This window comes from Lissotriton vulgaris, chromosome 4_1, assembly GCF_964263255.1.
Source record: "Lissotriton vulgaris chromosome 4_1, aLisVul1.2, whole genome shotgun sequence".
Lineage (NCBI taxonomy): Eukaryota > Metazoa > Chordata > Amphibia > Caudata > Salamandridae > Lissotriton > Lissotriton vulgaris.
The window spans coordinates 1,721,506,978-1,721,523,284 of record NC_141691.1 but is presented as its reverse complement, the minus strand read 5'-3'; the positions used below and the strand labels follow the sequence as shown (position 1 = coordinate 1,721,523,284).

The 16,307-nt window shown below is 48.7% G+C and overlaps 1 protein-coding gene across 3 annotated transcripts in view; it reads right to left on the bottom strand.

Moving 5' to 3' along the window:
• LOC147724452 (RING finger protein 151-like) overlaps positions 1–16,307 on the bottom strand; it is a 285,148-nt gene that overhangs the window by 47,845 nt on the left and 220,996 nt on the right. For all 3 annotated transcript variants that reach the window (XM_086966007.1, XM_086966006.1, XM_086966004.1), the window contains one exon: positions 3,534–3,654. In XM_086966007.1, coding sequence (XP_086822133.1) covers positions 3,534–3,654 — 121 coding nt within the window. The remainder of the gene's footprint in view (positions 1–3,533; positions 3,655–16,307) is intronic.

Sequence of the window (16,307 nt, the reverse complement as noted above, 5' to 3'; positions counted from 1 at the left end):
TGTCCGGGTTGGTGGGGTCGGCGGGTGGGCTCTGGGCGAGGGTGGTGGTTAGTTGGTCTGCGGTGACTTTGCTCCAGCAGCACCGAGGCATCTGTTGGGTGCGGTGGTGCGTGGTGGGCTTCCGGAAGGTGAAGTGGATACAGTGGTGGTCGGTCCAGTGGGTTCAGTGGTGTGGTTGAAGAAGATATGGGGGCTTGCGGTGAAGATGGGGTCGAGCATGTAACCAGTGGCGTGCGTGGGTGTTGTCACGAGCTGTCTGAGTCCGAGGTTGGCGATCAGGGTGGTGGAGTTGGTGTCGTTGTTGTTCTCGAGGTGGAAATTCAGGTCCCCGAGGAGGATGTACTCCATGGAGGCGAGGGCGTGAGTGCTGACGAAGTCGGCGATGGAGTCGCTGAACTGTGGTCAAGGTCCGGGGGGTCTGTAGACGAGAGTTCCTCTGAGGGTGGTGTTGGGTCGGTGTGGATCTGGAAGTTCATGTGTTCGACGGTGCTGAGGGTGTTGTCGGTGTTGGTGGAGACTCTGAGGGTGTTCCTGTGGTCGATGGCGATTCCTCCTCCTACGGCGTTGGTGAGGTCCCTGCATGTGATCTTGTAGCCTTCCGGGATGGCTATGGCGATGTCCGGAGCTGAGGTGGGGTTCAGCCGGGTCTCCGTCAGGAAGGCGACGTCTGGGGAGGAAGAGTTGAGAAGGTCCCAGAGTTTGACGGCATGTTTGGGGGCGGACCGGGTGTTGAGGAGGATGCATCTGAGGTTGTTGGGTTCGTTTGTTGGCGGTCTGGCGGGCATTGTGCTGTTGCAGGTGACAAATGCAAAAACAACAGTTGAAGCTGCAGTTCCGGCAGGAGAAGGGTCCATGGGTGCGCTTCGGGGCAGCCAGACACCAGGTGCGTGACCATCCGGTTTTGAGTGCATGTTGGGTGCTGGAGTCGTAGCGGAGGTGGTCGTCGTGGCATTTGCGGGGTCCAAGGGTCCTGGCGATGGGCACAGGCTTGGCTTCGGCGCACCAGCGGCACGCCCGCTGCGCATGTCCGGTCTGCATTTGTAGGGGAGGAGAGGGACGCTCAGCCGGGAGGCGGGAGAGCAGGAGTGAGGAGAGGGGAGGGGCCGGGAGACCAGAGGGAGACAAATGGGGTAAAAAAATGGCAGAAGAAGCAAGAACCGGGCACACAATAAATGTAGAAAGATGATTACAGTACAGTACAGGTCAGAGCAAGAATTTGGCAGGATTATGGCAGTTGCTTACAGCAGCCTTGAGCCCACGAGGCAGGGAACCAGGGGCAGCAGCGGCTCGCAGGAGCTGTCGGGGGGAGAGTGGGCCTGAGACCCAGGACTGGTCTCACGAGCGCTCCCCAGCAGCGGTCTGCTTTTGTAGGGGAGGGGAGGGACGCTCAGCTGGGAGGTGGGAAAACGGGCGGGTGCGAGGAGAGGGGAGGGGCCGGGAGACCAGAGGGAGACAAATGGGGTCAACGAATGGCAGAAGAAGCAAAAACCGGGCACACAATAATTGTAGAAAGATAATTACAGTACAGTACAGGTCAGAGCAAGAATTTGGCAGGAATATGGCAGTCGCTTATAGCAGCCCCAAACCCACGAGGCAGGGGACCAGGGGCAGCAGCGGCTCGCAGGAGCTGTCGGGGGAAGAGCGGGACTGTGACCGAGGTCAGGTCTCACGAGCGCTCCCCCGCAGCGGTCTGCTTTAGTAGGGAAGGGAAGGGACGCTCAGCTGGGAGGCGGGAAAACGGGCGGGAGAGCGGGCGCGAGGAGGGGGGAGGGGCCGGGAGACCAGAGGGAGACAAATGGGGTCAAGAAATGGCAGAAGAAGCAAGAACCGGGCACACAATAAATGTAGAAAGATAATTACAGTAAAGGCCAGATCGAGAATTTGGCAGGAATATGGCAGTCGCTTACAGCAGCCTCGAACCCACGAAGCAGTGGACCAGGTGCAGCAGCGGCTCGCAGGAGCTGTCGGGGGGAGAGCGGGACTGTGACCGAGGTTAGGTCTCACGAGCGCTCCCCCGCAGTGGTCTGCTTTTGTAGGGGAGGGGAGGGATGCTTAGCTGGGAGGCGGGAGAGCAGGCACGAGGGGAGAGGCCGGGAGACAAATGGGGTCAAAAAATGTCAGAAGAAGCAAAAACCGGGCACACAATAAATGTAGAAAGATAATTACAGTACAGTACAGGTCAGAGCAAGAATTTGGCAGGAATATGGCAGTCGCTTACAGCAGCCTCGAACCCACGAGGCAGGGGACCAGGGGCAGCAGCGGCTTGCAGGAGCTGTCGGGGGGAGAGCGGGACTGTGACCGAGGTTCAAAAACGCAATTTTTGTTAAATGAATGTAAAACACTCTATGTATAATGTTTGTATGTGTCTACAACTGTCCTTTAAAAAAATGAATGAATTGAGAAAGAGGACTCCTTGTTCATTTCCCTAAAATCATTTTGACTGATTGATTGTGGCATGATAAAGTTTAGTGTACATTATTGAATAACTCATCAAGTAAAAACATGCTAAATCATTGATGCTTGAAGAAACAATAGTCTGTTTTTTCTCAATTGAGAAAAGATTTGATTGATGGTCTTGGAGGTATTTCTCTATGATAAACTTTCTAAAAGCGGCATTTTAAGAACCGCAATTTAAAAAACAACTTCACCATAATTTGTGTTTTTAAAATGTGAGTCCAAAGAGTCCAAATTAGATATTCCTATCTTGTCCCAATGGGGAACTAAATATACTTATAAAATGTTATAAAACAGTCCCCATGTTAACCTATGGGAAAGACAGGTCTTGCTTGCTGTAGTGAAAAACGAATTTAAGAGTACATGTCCTACTTTTGAAATACACTGCACACTGCCCTCGGAGCTGCCCAGGGCCTACCTTAGGGGTGACTTACATTTAATAAAAGGAAGGTTTGGGCGTAGCAAGTAGATTAACTTGCCAGGTTGAAATGGCAGTCTAAACTGCACACAACAGCTCTGCAGTGGCAGGCCTGAGCCATGTTTAAAGTACTACTTACACGAGTGCTGTAGGCTCACTAGTAGTCTTTAATTTACAAGCCCTGGGCACCTGGGGAGCAGTTTACTAGGAACCTATAGGTAAATGTAATATGCCAATTGTGAATAAGCCAATATTACCTTGTTTAGTGTGCAGAGCTCATGCACTGTAGCACTGGTTAGCAGTGGTAAAGTGCCCAGAATCCTAAAGCAGGCAAAAATGAAGTCAGCAAAACAGGAGGATAGAAGGCAAAAAGACTGGGGAAACCACGCCAAAGATACCAGGTCTAACAAATAGTAACACCTGTTCTTTATGGAGCAAAGAAACAGCTAAACTGTAGTATGAAATGCTATACAAAAAGTTCTTCTATTTAGAGAATATTATTTTTATAGTATATTATTTTTTCATTGAAATGCGGGCATATGGCTCTCGGAAGATATACTAGGTAATCTATTTACATATCATTTGCACTAACTAAGGGAATCTAATGACAAAGATGATGCCTGAGTAGTATCAAATATAAACTGTACTTAAAAGCTTTTACCTTCAGTTCTTCAATTTCATTCTGAAGAAGGCTTTCTTTCTGTACCATGTGCCTCCTTTGTGAGTCCAATCTGGACTCCATCTCGTGCTTCGTTTCTTCCACTCTGCAGATCATCTCTGACCTATAAGAATACACCACTCAATTCAAGCTTTTCTGTGGTTGGCTACATATGTTTTTCTTGCTTTGACCACTAGAATCTAAAATTGAGTTATAACCAGATGAAAGTCTACAAATCAATTTGGAATTATTTCATGAAATGGAGGATTAGAAGTTTAAAGTTAGTACAAATCAAATACTTTCAAATACATAATGGAATGTCAATGTAGGTAGAATAAAACAAAAAGAATTTAAAACATCTGGTTGCCGAAGTATAATATTCATTATCTGCATGGGCACAACAAAATATGCAACGCAAATCTTAACTGTCACAAGTTTTCCAGACTTCAAGCTCTAGCCTTTAAAAAAGTCTTCCTGTTGGGCGGGCAGACTCAGAACGGTACCCCGAAGCTCAGCAACCATAGTCTTCCCTTTGTTGACTGCTACATTACAGCATTGTGGGCAGTACCCTACCACTCCTGGCAGCTGCCACTCTGGAATAACTAAGCTAAAGGGCATTCTTTTGGATATCCCCACTTGCATACTGCTCAAACGTAGATGGGGAGCAGAATCTTGCAGCCATTCTTCACAAGCAGAATGTGCATGCAAGTGCTGGGGGGGGGGGGTGCAGAAACCTTTGCATCCGGCCATCAATGGTGGAGACTGAGAAGCACCATGTCAGTCTCAGATAATTAACAGGGACCGGAGTTTACCTGTCCCCCCCCTCACCCTCTCGTCTCTGTCCTCATATTACCAGGCCCTACTACCTACCTGCTGGTTTCCTCCTCACAGGGCTTGGCCTCGATCTTGGAGCCAAAGCAAAATACAGCAGATCACAAGCAGGGACACTGGGACATGGAGGTGGCAAGAAGTGATGGTGCAAGTTATTTCGGATGTGTGTGTCCATCTATATTTTTCTGTGTATGTGCATATATACATATAAGTGATTGATGTGGTTCCGTATTCAGGGAGATATTGATTGGCATGAATAGGGGTACATCTTGGGTATAGACAATGGGGGCTGAATGCTGACATTATGTATGGCATCTAAGTTCATCATGGCATTGATTGGCATATTAGAAAAAACAGGTATGTATTCTGACACTAAAAGCTATATAGTGGGCACAGGGGCGCATGAAGTATTGATCATCCTATGAGAAACAAGCATTTACAATGCAATGGTTTCGCCTTTGTTAAAGTTTGTGCTTTTGGTATTGCTTTTGACAAATGGTCTTTTCTAACTTCTTTGAATTATGTGTAAAACGTTGATGTGTTTTACTTTACACAGAAATATGGAGTGCCTCTCTGGAAAACACCCTCTCTGCACACGCCCTCTTTACATATGCCTTATCTTCACTTGCCCTCTCTACACACAGCCCTGTGCAGAGAGATCATATGGAGAGAGGCATGTGCATAGAGGCCGTGTGTTGAGAGGCTGTGTGCAGTGATAGCGCATGTTGAGAAGGCATATGCAAAGAAGAGTGGGGAGGATACAGAGGTAGGGTAGGAAGGCGAAAATGCAAGGAGTGGGAGGTCAGAAAATAGTGGGAGAGCAAGAGAGAGGACAGAAGGGAAAGGGAGGGCATGTAGGAGGGCAGGAGTAAGAAGGAAGAGAGGTCAAAAGGAAGAGAGGGCAGGAGAGAGAGGGAAGGCAAGAAGGAAAATAGGCAGAAGGGAGAGGGAGGGCAAGAAGGAGTGGGAGGACAGGAGGGAAGGTAGGAGTGTGTGAGAGAGGGCAGAAAGGAGAGGGCGGCAGGTAGGAGAGGGAGGGCGGGAAGGAGAAGGAGGGCAAGAGGAGGAGAGGACAGGAAAGAGAGAACAGGAGAGAGATGGAGGACAAGAAGGTGAAAGAGAGCAGAAGAGAGAGGTGGAAAGGGAGGGCAGGAGGGAGTAAGAAGGCAGAAAAGAGAGGGATGGCAGGAGAGAGAGAGCAGGAAGGAGGAGAAAACCCAGTCCACTACCAATGAAGGAAGCACTGAAATCCCAAAACGTCAAAGTGCAAAAAAATACACGCCTACTAAAGAACCTTGGGGCCATATTTATGAAGGCCTTGCGCCACCGGTGCGTCACTTTTTCCCATGTTAAAAGTGACGCACCGGCGGCGCAAGGCCTTCATAAATAAGGCCCCTTGACTCTTGACCGTTAAATGATGAGCTCCTTTTTTTCTTGGTTAAATACTTTATTGCATGCTAAAAACCCTGGCCTTTTATGTTCCAAGTGGAGTCCATAGGAGAGTTCATGAGGACAGTTAAACATAGGAGCGGGGTTCCAGGACCCGAAAAACAAAATGCGTCGGATGTTCTCCTTTGCCACTAATAACGAAAAGCAATTCATCGAAACCAGATCAGGAGGCATGAAAGTGCGAGCATCAGTCTCTAGTGTGGCCCCGTGAAGGTACCGTTTTCCCTTCTGTGTGCAGCCAACATTTGGGTGTAGATACGTCATTTGGTTCTGACCCCACCCCTCCATTGAGGATGAAATTGTATAGCGTTGTCAGTATCTATAAAGAAACCAGGTCATTTCCTTAAAATGGAAACCGGCATCTCAGCATTTTCTTTGAACTAAAAAGCATGGCTGACAAAGGAGAAGGGTACATAGTGCAAAGCTATAATCGGCTAGAACACATGCCAGATGAACTGAACGAAAGAAAGAAACACACACCAGGGCCCCAGGAAGAGCTTTGTTTTTTGTCGTGTTTTCCAAGTAAAAAGAGCACTTGTAATTAGGAGTTAATTCATGTAAACAAAACTTCGTGAGGCCATAAATCACATTGTTATGTTTAACACCCTCTCCCTCTCCCTCTGCCAGAACAGCACCACTGCAGGGCCTTTCTGAAAGAGGGTGGAGGTGATAAATGAAATGTAAAAAAAGACATTTCCTCCAAGACATAAAACACCCGAACGCGCACAAAGACACAAGTGCATGCAGCGTGTGTATATATCACAAACTCATATTAAAAATAAACAATTAATAGCAATACAGCTCAGCTGTAACGGGAGGCTGCTGACGGCTTATTTCTTTTGTTGGCATTTTAGAGGCAGCGCGCGAGAACAATTAAATCCTAACAAAGTGCACAGGATGTTCTTGTTGCAGAAACTGAGCTATTTCAAAAAAATATGCATGACAGAAATGTTCATAGAAACAGAAGTTGTTGTTTAGCGAACACGACCAGTGACATCGGCAGTGCGGGGAATGTGTTGGCTAGCAGCCTCACATACATTATCTGACTTTGAAAGGGCATGGAGAATCTATACACAAAATTCAATTACAATTGTACTTCTGATCATGTCTCGTGATCCTCAGAATATAATCAAATAAAGTACTGCAACAATTAAGAAGATATGCTTTTCATCCAGATTCTGACGGTCTGGCCTTGTCTTTTTTTTTAATTTGCTTTGCTAATTAAAATCCTGGTCTCAGCATAAAAACTGCTTGAAGCAGAACTACGTTTTTATGTTGACTAAGTGGAACAGAGAACTCTTGATGTTACATTTCTCTTTGCTTGGTCATTACCGGTTCCCGTAATGTGCTGTCACGTTCTGGAGATTTTCGTGCGCGTGCCCGGTTCGTGTTACATTCATATGTCCTCAATTACTGAATATTTCAACTCGCGGAATGGGGATAAATGAAGGAGGCCGTCCAGCTGCACCGCATCAGTGTGCGCGATGCTGTGTCTTGCACAAAGAATGATGGCCTCTGGGCGCCGCAGAGTGCCTTTATTTTCTTGCAGCTATTCCTTTGCCAAGAGCATAGCCTAACAAAGAACAGCTGGTGTAAATGCTCGGAGTGGCGGACATCCTGATTAACTGCTTCCTTCCCCGCATGGCATCGCAGTGGTGCGTCTGTGTGGCATGAGCATTGCAATGCGGAGTTACTGCGTGCACCGTCTCGTAAACAGAGACATCAGGCACTGCCCGTGCGGTTAGCAGCTTGGCAGGCCTCTGCAGAACGTCTCAGAAAAATAAGGACCCCGCTCAGGCTAATCTTAAAAGCAACATATGCTCTGATCTCTGCTCTGTCTCTGCCTGTGAAGTGGCGTGATCTGTAAAAACGGAACTAGGCCCGCACAGTGTAGTACAGACCAGTGTGTACAACCAAAGGAAGTCTTTTTGAGAAGCTGGTAAAATAACGAAGCGGAGATGCTCAAGACTCCCCACGATGAAAATAAGGAAATGTATTCTTTATGGGCAAAATGGCAGTGTATTCATTCTTGCCTGTGCTTCAGAGCCCTTTAATAGAAATAAAAAAAATACGATGATGCAGTGCGCAATATACAGAGTAGCAAAAGTTACCACAGATGAAAATGTTACCATGAGTTATGAAAGCAAGCACTTGCAACACTAGTCAGAAGGTGAGTGCGAAGACAGGGTCTAGTAAACGGAGTCGGCTGCAACCGTGTGGCTGCATAAAAAACATAGGTTTCCGTTAATTTGTGTTTCTCAACTCAAGCACGCACCCCGAGCCGCCGCCAATGCTGCTGGAGGAGCCCGGGAGGAGGCGCGGCTTCTCCCCCTCCCATGGAGTCCCGATGGCTGAGCCTGGCCGCCATACTTCTTGTGGGCGGGAGAGGACGAGGGGGGCGGGAAAGGACACGGACGTCGGGAGGGAGGCGGGGGACGGCGGGAGGAGGGACACAAGGCAGGACAGCGTGAGGACACGGGGGGGGCGGGAGAGGACGAGGGGGGCGGGCGGGAGAGGACGAGGGGGGCGGGAAAGGACACGGACGTCGGGAGGGAGGCGGGAAACGTGGGGACGGCGGGAGGAGGGACACAAGGCAGGACAGCAGCAAGCACGGCCCGGCCGGAGGAGACTCGGGGGCGTTCCCGGCGTCGCGTGACGTCGGCAAAAGCCAAAGAATGTCGGGAACGCCCCCGTGTCTGGTCCGGCATTGACGGACGCCTCTCTGTTCCAATGGCTAGCCTCCATTTATGGAGCTAGCCAATGAAGCAGAGAGGCGTGTTCCAGAGTCACTACTGTACTCAATAGATTTCTCTGGAGGAGGAGCCTAACGGCTCCGCCCCCCAGCGAAACCTAAAAAAGGGGGCACATCATGACATTGACTGGCATATGGTGATGCGAATAACTGAGTGTGAGAAAGAGTTTGCATGTGTTTGTATATGCACATGCGCTTGAGAATATGTAATGTCTGTGAATGTGAGGGCATTCATTGCCTCTTCACAGCATATGGGGTTAAATGCAAGTATATTGTATAGTTAATTGGCATATGCAAGTGATTGGCACATGAGGGGAAATCATCCTTTACTGTGAATAACTGGGCACATTGTTGCTGTCACCAGCATGTAACATGATGGGATGGTTGGGAATTTGGTGGAACTTCCTGGCATGGATATAGTTATTAAAAATGAAAAAATACTATTTACGAGAAAAAATTACAAGTATTAAAAAAAACAATTACAATACATTATTGAGTACTTGTAAAATGTTAGAGAGATAGGAGTAGGGAGAGAAGTTCTTCAGGTGATTTATATAAAAATGTATGTGTTTTCAAAACATGACAAGCTGATGCTTGGGAACAAATACCTTTTCCCAAAATGAAAAGTTGGTATTTGGCCCCAAAATTAAAGCTTTTTCAGAAAAAGGGGAAGCTGATATTTGGAGAACGAAATTATTTTTATACTAAAACTAATAAGCTTTGGTAAAGATTGTTACACTGATTTTTCAGTGACACGTCAAAGTCATTTAAAGACATGTTTTTGTGTTATGTAATATTTATTTCCTATTACGGTGGGCTCTTTCTTGCAGTTGAGGTGGACTTGTCATGATTCACATGGATGTACTTAATGGTTAATACTGATTGCTTTTTATTAACTCTTAGCTGTACATACATATCTTGTGCCAGAGGACTGCACTTGTAAGATCCACGTAACCTAGATCTGCTGAATGAACTGTACCACCTGCCTTAATCTGAGGGTTAGCTCTGCAGACTAAAGCCTAAGACTGTGAAATCTGTAACATATGTTTCTACCATTCCTTTCCCAGTTTGTTCTCAGCATCATTATATGTCTGGTGCTTTACTTGCAAGGAATAGGGAGGGAAAGGTACAAGTGAAGGAAGGTGCTTTGTACATGGCCCAATGGTGGACATGTCAATTCGTATATAAAGAGAGATAACCTCCAATATTGAGGTTCAAGTTCAAGTTCAAAAATTTGTATAGCGCACTACTCACCCAGAGGGTCTCAAGGCGCTTGGGGAGGAGGGGGGTACTTACTTATCAAATATCCAAGTTTTAAGTTGTTTTCTGAAGGAGAGGTGGTTCTGTGTAAGGCGGAGGTGGGTGGGGAGAGAATTCCATGTTTTGGCCGCTAGGTAGGGGAAGGATCTTCCCCCCATGGTGGATCTGTTGATGCGCGGAATAGCGGCTAGGGCTTGATTAGACGGATGAAGTTGGCGGGTGGGGTGTAAAAGGACAGGCGCTTGTTGAGGCATTCGGGTCCTAGGTCGTAGAGGGCTTTGTGAGCGTGGGTGAGGAGTCGGAACGTTATCCTCTTGCTGACGGGGAGCCAGTGGAGGTCTTTCAGGTGACCGGAGATGTGAGCTTGGCGGAGGATGTCGAGTATGAGTCTGGCTGAGGCGTTTTGGATGCGTTGGAGTTTTTTCTGTAGTTTGGCTGTGGTTCCGGCGTAAAGGGTATTTCCGTAATCCAGTCGGCTTGTGACCAGTGCTTGGGTAACCGTTTTTCTTGTTTCGGTGGGGATCCAACGAAAGATTTTTTTGAGCATTTCGAAGGATGTTGAAGCATGATGAGGAAACAGCATTGACTTGTCTGGTCATTGAGAGGGAGGAGTCCAGGATGAAGCCAAGGTTGCGTGCGTGATCCGTGGGTTTGGGTGCGTGACCCAGGGCCGGTGGCCACCATGAGTCTTCCCAGGCAGAAGGGGATGATCCTAAGATGAGGACTTCCGTTTTGTCCGAGTTCAGTTTTAAGTGGCTGTTCTTCATCCATTCCGCCACTTCTTTCATCCCGTCGTGTAGGTTGGTTTTGGCGGAGTTTGGGTCTTTGGTGAGGGAGAGGATCAGCTGGGTGTCGTCTGCGTAGGAGATGATGTTGAGGTTGTGTAGGCGTGCGATGGAAGCGAGGGGGGTCATGTATACGTTGAAGAGGGTGGGACTGAGTGAAGATCCTTGTGGTACGCCGCAGATGACTTCGGTGGCCTCTGACCTAAAAGGGGGGAGGCGGACTCTCTGGGTTCTTCCGGCGAGGAACGAGATGATCCAGTCCAATGCTTTTCCTTGTAGTCCAACGTTGTTGAGGCGTTATATAAGGGTGCTGTGACAGACCGTGTCGAAGGCTGCGGAGAGGTCTGTCTCTCCGTTGTCCAGTAGTGTTCGAATGTCGTCTGTTGCTGCGATGAGGGCGGTCTCGGTGCTGTGTTTGGCTCGGAAGCCGGACTGTGAAGGGTCGAGGGATTTGTTGGATTCGAGGAAGGTGGCGAGCTGACTGTTGACGGCTTTCTCAATGACTTTGGCAGGGAATGGGAGGAGCGAGATGGGGCGGTAGTTCTTAAGTTCAGTGGGGTCTGCTGTGGGATTCTTCAGAAGGGCGCTGAGTTCGGCATGTTTCCAGCTTTCCGGGAAGGTGGCGGTGTTGAGGGAGCAGTTGATGACGTCTCGGAGATGGGGTGCGATGATGGAGTCTGCTTTGTTGAAAATGTGGAGGGGACATGGGTCGGTAGGCGATCCTGAGTGGATGGAGTTCATCAGGTGGATGGTGTCTTCAGTGGTGATTGGGTCCCAGGCGTAGAGGTTGTTGGAGGGGGGATTTGGTTTGGGGGTGGGTGGGGTGGATTGGTCTCTGGACTGGTTTTCAAAGCGGTTATGTATGTCGGCGATGTTGTTGTGGAAGAAAGAGGCTAGGGAGTCGCAGAGGTCTTGGGATGGGGTGATGTCGTTGGTGCCGGCGGTGGGGTTGGTAAATTCTTTGACGATGTTGAAGAGTTCCTTGCTCTTGTGGGAGTTGTTGTCAAGTCGATCCTTGAATGCTGATTTCTTGGTGGAACGGATCAGTTGGTGGTGTTTGCGGGTGGCGTTCTTGAAGGTGGTCAGGTTGTCATTGGATGGGTTTTTTCTCCAGGCTTTCTCGAGGGTACGACAGAGCTTTTTGGATGTCTTAAGGTCATCATTGAACCAGGGGGCTTTTTTGCTACTTTGCTTGATTTGATGATTTTTCAAGGGAGCTAGTTTGTCGGCGCTGTGGGTGATCCATTGTGTGAGGTTGGTCGCAGCTTGGTTTGGGTCCGATGTTTTGGCGGGAGGGTTTTTGTGAAGCGAAGTAAAGAGCTGGTTGGTGGTAATTTTATTCCAGTTTCTTCGGGGGATTGGTTGAGGGAGGTTGTGGGTCGTGGTTTTTTTGTAGTTGAAGTGAACGCAGCTGTGGTCCGTCCAGTGGAGCGCTGTAGTGTGGTTGAAGGAGACGTGCTTGCTGGAGGTGAAGATTGGGTCGAGCGTGTGCCCGGCATAGTGGGTGGGGGTATCAACAAGCTGTTTTAGTCCGAGATTGGCTAAGCTGTCCAGGAGGGTGGTGGTGTTGCTGTCGTTTTTCTTTTCCAGGTGGAAGTTGAGGTCTCCCAGTAGAATGTAGTTCTCGGAGGGGAGGGCATGTGGGCTGATGAAGTCAGTGATGTCTTCGCTGAATCGAGTGCGGGGTCCTGGTGGTCTGTAGATGAGGGTGCCTCTGAGTGTGGTTTTGGGGTCGGTGTGGATCTGGAAGTGAAGGTGTTCGGCGGCTGCAAGGTTGTCGTCTGAGCTGGTCTTGATGCGGATGGAGTTCTTATGTACGATGGCGATGCCTCCTCCTGTTTGGATGGTGCGGTCTTTTCGGATGATCTTGTAGCCGTCCGGGATGGCTATGGCGATGTCGGGAGCTGATGAGGCGTTCATCCAGGTTTCTGTAAGGAAGGCGACATCCGGCGAAGTGGTGTCGAGTAGGTTCCATAGTTCAATGGCGTGTCTGTGGACAGAGCGGGTGTGGAGCAGGATGCACTTCAGGTGGTTGGTGTCAGAGCTCTGTTTGGAGTCTGTGGATTTTGAGTGGGTCTTGGTGCAGTCGAGTTTGCAGAAATGGCAGGAGAAGGGTCCGTGGGTGTGTCCAGGGGCGGCCTGGTAGCAGTCTTTGAGTCGGCCGGGGTTGAGTGCTGAGAGGGATGCGGCATTATATGTTATGCGGGTGGAGTGGGATTTGCGAGGACCAGGGGGTCTGGCGCTGGGCGCGGTCCAGGCGCGGACGGACGTAGACGGGCTTACCTTTGGCGCACCTTCGGCGTGAACGCTGCGCGCGTAGACATCTGTCATATGAGGATAGTGGAAGGGGGAGGGGCGAGGGAGGAGCAGCTGGGAGGCGGGAGCGGGGAGGAGAGACGGGCAGGGAGGCACAACAACAACAACAACAACAACAACAACAAAATGGCAGCAAGCCAAGAAGCGAAACAGGATTGGGGCACAAAGTGAATAAAAGCGAACAAAATGGCAGAGGCACCGGCACAATTAGGCGCAAATGAGACAAACAGGCAGCCCAGCACAATAGAAACACTCGCGAATGCGCACCTTGGCAATGCAGCGCTACGATACAGACAGAGTGAGCAAGCAGGTATATGGCGCTACGATCTACAACAACAGAGCAATCAGGCAATAGCGCTACGATTTAATTCTGCACAGCAGACAGGCAATGATGGTTCACAGAGCACACTTGCGGTATGGCGCTACGATATCCAGTGGTAGGCGGAGCAGGGAGCAGCGTGGGGAGCAACAGTTTCTGACGAGATCAGGACGGTCACAGCGCTACCACGGGGAGAGCGGAGCCTAACTATTAGTGGGAGGGAGGAGCAGCTGGGAGGCGGGAGCGGGCGGAGAGCCGGGCAGGGAGGCACAACAACAACAACAAAATGGCAGCAAGCCAAGAAGCAAAACAGGATTGGGGCACAAAGTGAATAAAAGCGAACAAAATGGCAGAGGCACCGGCACAATTAGGCGCAAATGAGACAAACAGGCAGCACAGCACAATAGAAACACTCGCGAATGCGCACCTTGGCAATGCAGCGCTACGATACAGACAGAGTGAGCAAGCAGGTATATGGCGCTACGATCTAAAACAACAGAGCAATCAGGCAATAGCGCTACAATTTAATTCTGCACAGCAGACAGGCAATGATGGTTCACAGAGCACACTTGCGGTATGGCGCTATGATATCCAGTGGTAGGCGGAGCAGGGAGCAGCGTGGGGAGCGACCGTTTCTGACGAGATCAGGACGGTCCCAGCACGAGTGTACAATGGTTGTGTTCTTACTCGTGTATCTAGATATCTCTCTCTAAAATTGAAAAAGTAATTGATGTGTATTTTGCATTGATTTATTAGCTATCAGTATGCATTCTGTAATAAAACTGCATTGTACTTTACATTTTGTATCCACTTGACAAATTTCATACCAACAAAATTACGATGAATGATTTTGGTCAAACGATTCATAGAACACTTTCTAAATAATTTGTTAAAATAAACAAACATATGTTAATAATGCCCATTAGGGATTGTTCTTGTTGACATTTCTATATATACACACCGATGATTCATGTAGGAGTGCTGGGTTGTCCCATTCTTGTAGAAAACGTTTACTCTGGCAATATCTAGTTCCCCTTCTGATATCATGAATCTTATATTTAATTTTTTTGTACTTGTACAACTCTCTACTGGGTTTCATGCATACAAAAATGGCAAATATAACTGGCATACAGATTGGCAGAATCTCTTTCAGAGGACCATGGGGCAAGCAGGAGTTAATGGGCCCAAACGTGGAGGTTGAGGACTTTTACTCCTCATGTCCCAGGGACTGACCTACTTTGGTCCTGAATAACTAGACCAATTGCTACTCCTTTAGAACTTGCCCTTCGGTGATAGCCTGGGTCAAGCAGTCCAAGGCTATTCAGGGGGTAGTTGCAAGCTATGTGAGGGCTCATAACTCAAAATACCCCCGTGACACAAATAGGATGATGGTTCAGTCCAGTACTGATCTTTAGTGTAAAAAGCAGTATTCATTACACGCACTAAACAGTGCAAGCTGAATAATACACACAAGTAGTTTCTCAACACTAGCGATCTAGCGTTCATCAGGGTAATGCTCCCCTGGCGGGTCCTCTTGCTGCCTCCTCTCCTCCTACACACAACCCTGTGTCCCTGGCGGGTTCTAGGAGGCAACTCCAAGTAATGACCACAGTAGTGATGCACATCAAAGTGTGGCTTTGGCCTTGAAAGTCTTTTAACTCTTTGGCAGTAAAACCTCTGAGCTTCAAAAAGTCTTACATGGACCTACAGTCCTGCTTCCACCTTACACCAACTGCATTCTTCAGAAGAGTCCAGGAGCTGGGTTACTTCTCTCCCCCATGCGGCACGTCAGGCAGCTCACGCGTCGCTCTTCTTGTGGTTGGCAAGACCAACAGTGTTTGATGGATGCAGTTGGTGACGGGTGCAGCAGCTCCTTTTTCGCGGTTTCTGCTGATTAGTCTGTGAAGCTGCGGTATTTCGGCATGTAGCTTCTGAACTTGTTCCTGAGCTCCTTCGATAATCTTCCAACACTACAAAGGACCCAAGGTCCTAGTGGCTCTTTTTTGACACATGGACGTCACAGATATGAGCAGTAGTCCTGATCAGGTTGCATCCTCCAGGTTATGGCTGAAAAACATTCTCAGTGGCCCCCTTCTTGTACACAAGGGTCACATACATGGGAGATGGTACACAGTGTGAGTTGCACAGTGGACGACCCACAGTATTAGTTGCACGGGTGAGGGCTACAGCAATCCCAGTTGCCCTCATCCTGGCACACAGGGGTCACGCACACAGGCAATGGCCCTAATGAGATCAGTGATACCAGACAACCATGTTGAGTAGGGTGGAAAGTTTGAGGCCAATCCTGGATGCTCCTATGTTGAAGATGTGGTGTGGGCATGTGTCGATGAGTCCCTTGAGTAGATGGATTTCATGACTGTGATGGTGTCCTGTGTGGTGAGGTGGTTCCAGGTGGTTAGCCGTGGGATGGTTGTGTGTGTGATGGTGTGGCTGTTCAAAATGTCTTTGGACTTGATTTGGGGGTTAAAGTTATCTGTAGATTTTGGCAAATTTATTGTGGAAAAAATTGGCGAGGCTGTCACATAGATCCTGAGAGGGAGAGCTGTTGCTTGTTGCGGGGTTGGTGAATTCCCCAATTATGCAGAAGAGCTCCTTACTGTCGTTGGGGTTAGCTTTGATGCGCGATGCCAGAGCTTTTTTCTTCATCTCATGTAGCTGGAGGTGGTATAGGTTGAGTGCAGATGTGTAGGCGGTTCTGGTTCTGTCGGCTGGGTCTTTGTTGGTGCACGACCTTCTCTCTTGGTCCTTGCAGTGGCGCTTGGCTGTCCTGAGGTCTTTGGTGAACCAGCTTCCTTGCTTGATGGATCGTCTTTTTCTTGTTTTTGATGGGGGCGACAATGTTAGCGTAGTCAGTGTTGAACAGCGCAGGTGTGGAACAGCATATCCTGCAAATTAAAATATTGAGACCTAACACAACCCATCCTGCTTAGAGGCAAAAAAGAAGACAATCCTGTGAATGGATCACAAGAAGTCAAAAAGTATATGCAAAGAGAGTGCCTATCAGTTGATTACTGACTGGGTTGCAACTTCTGCAGTGCAGGTCT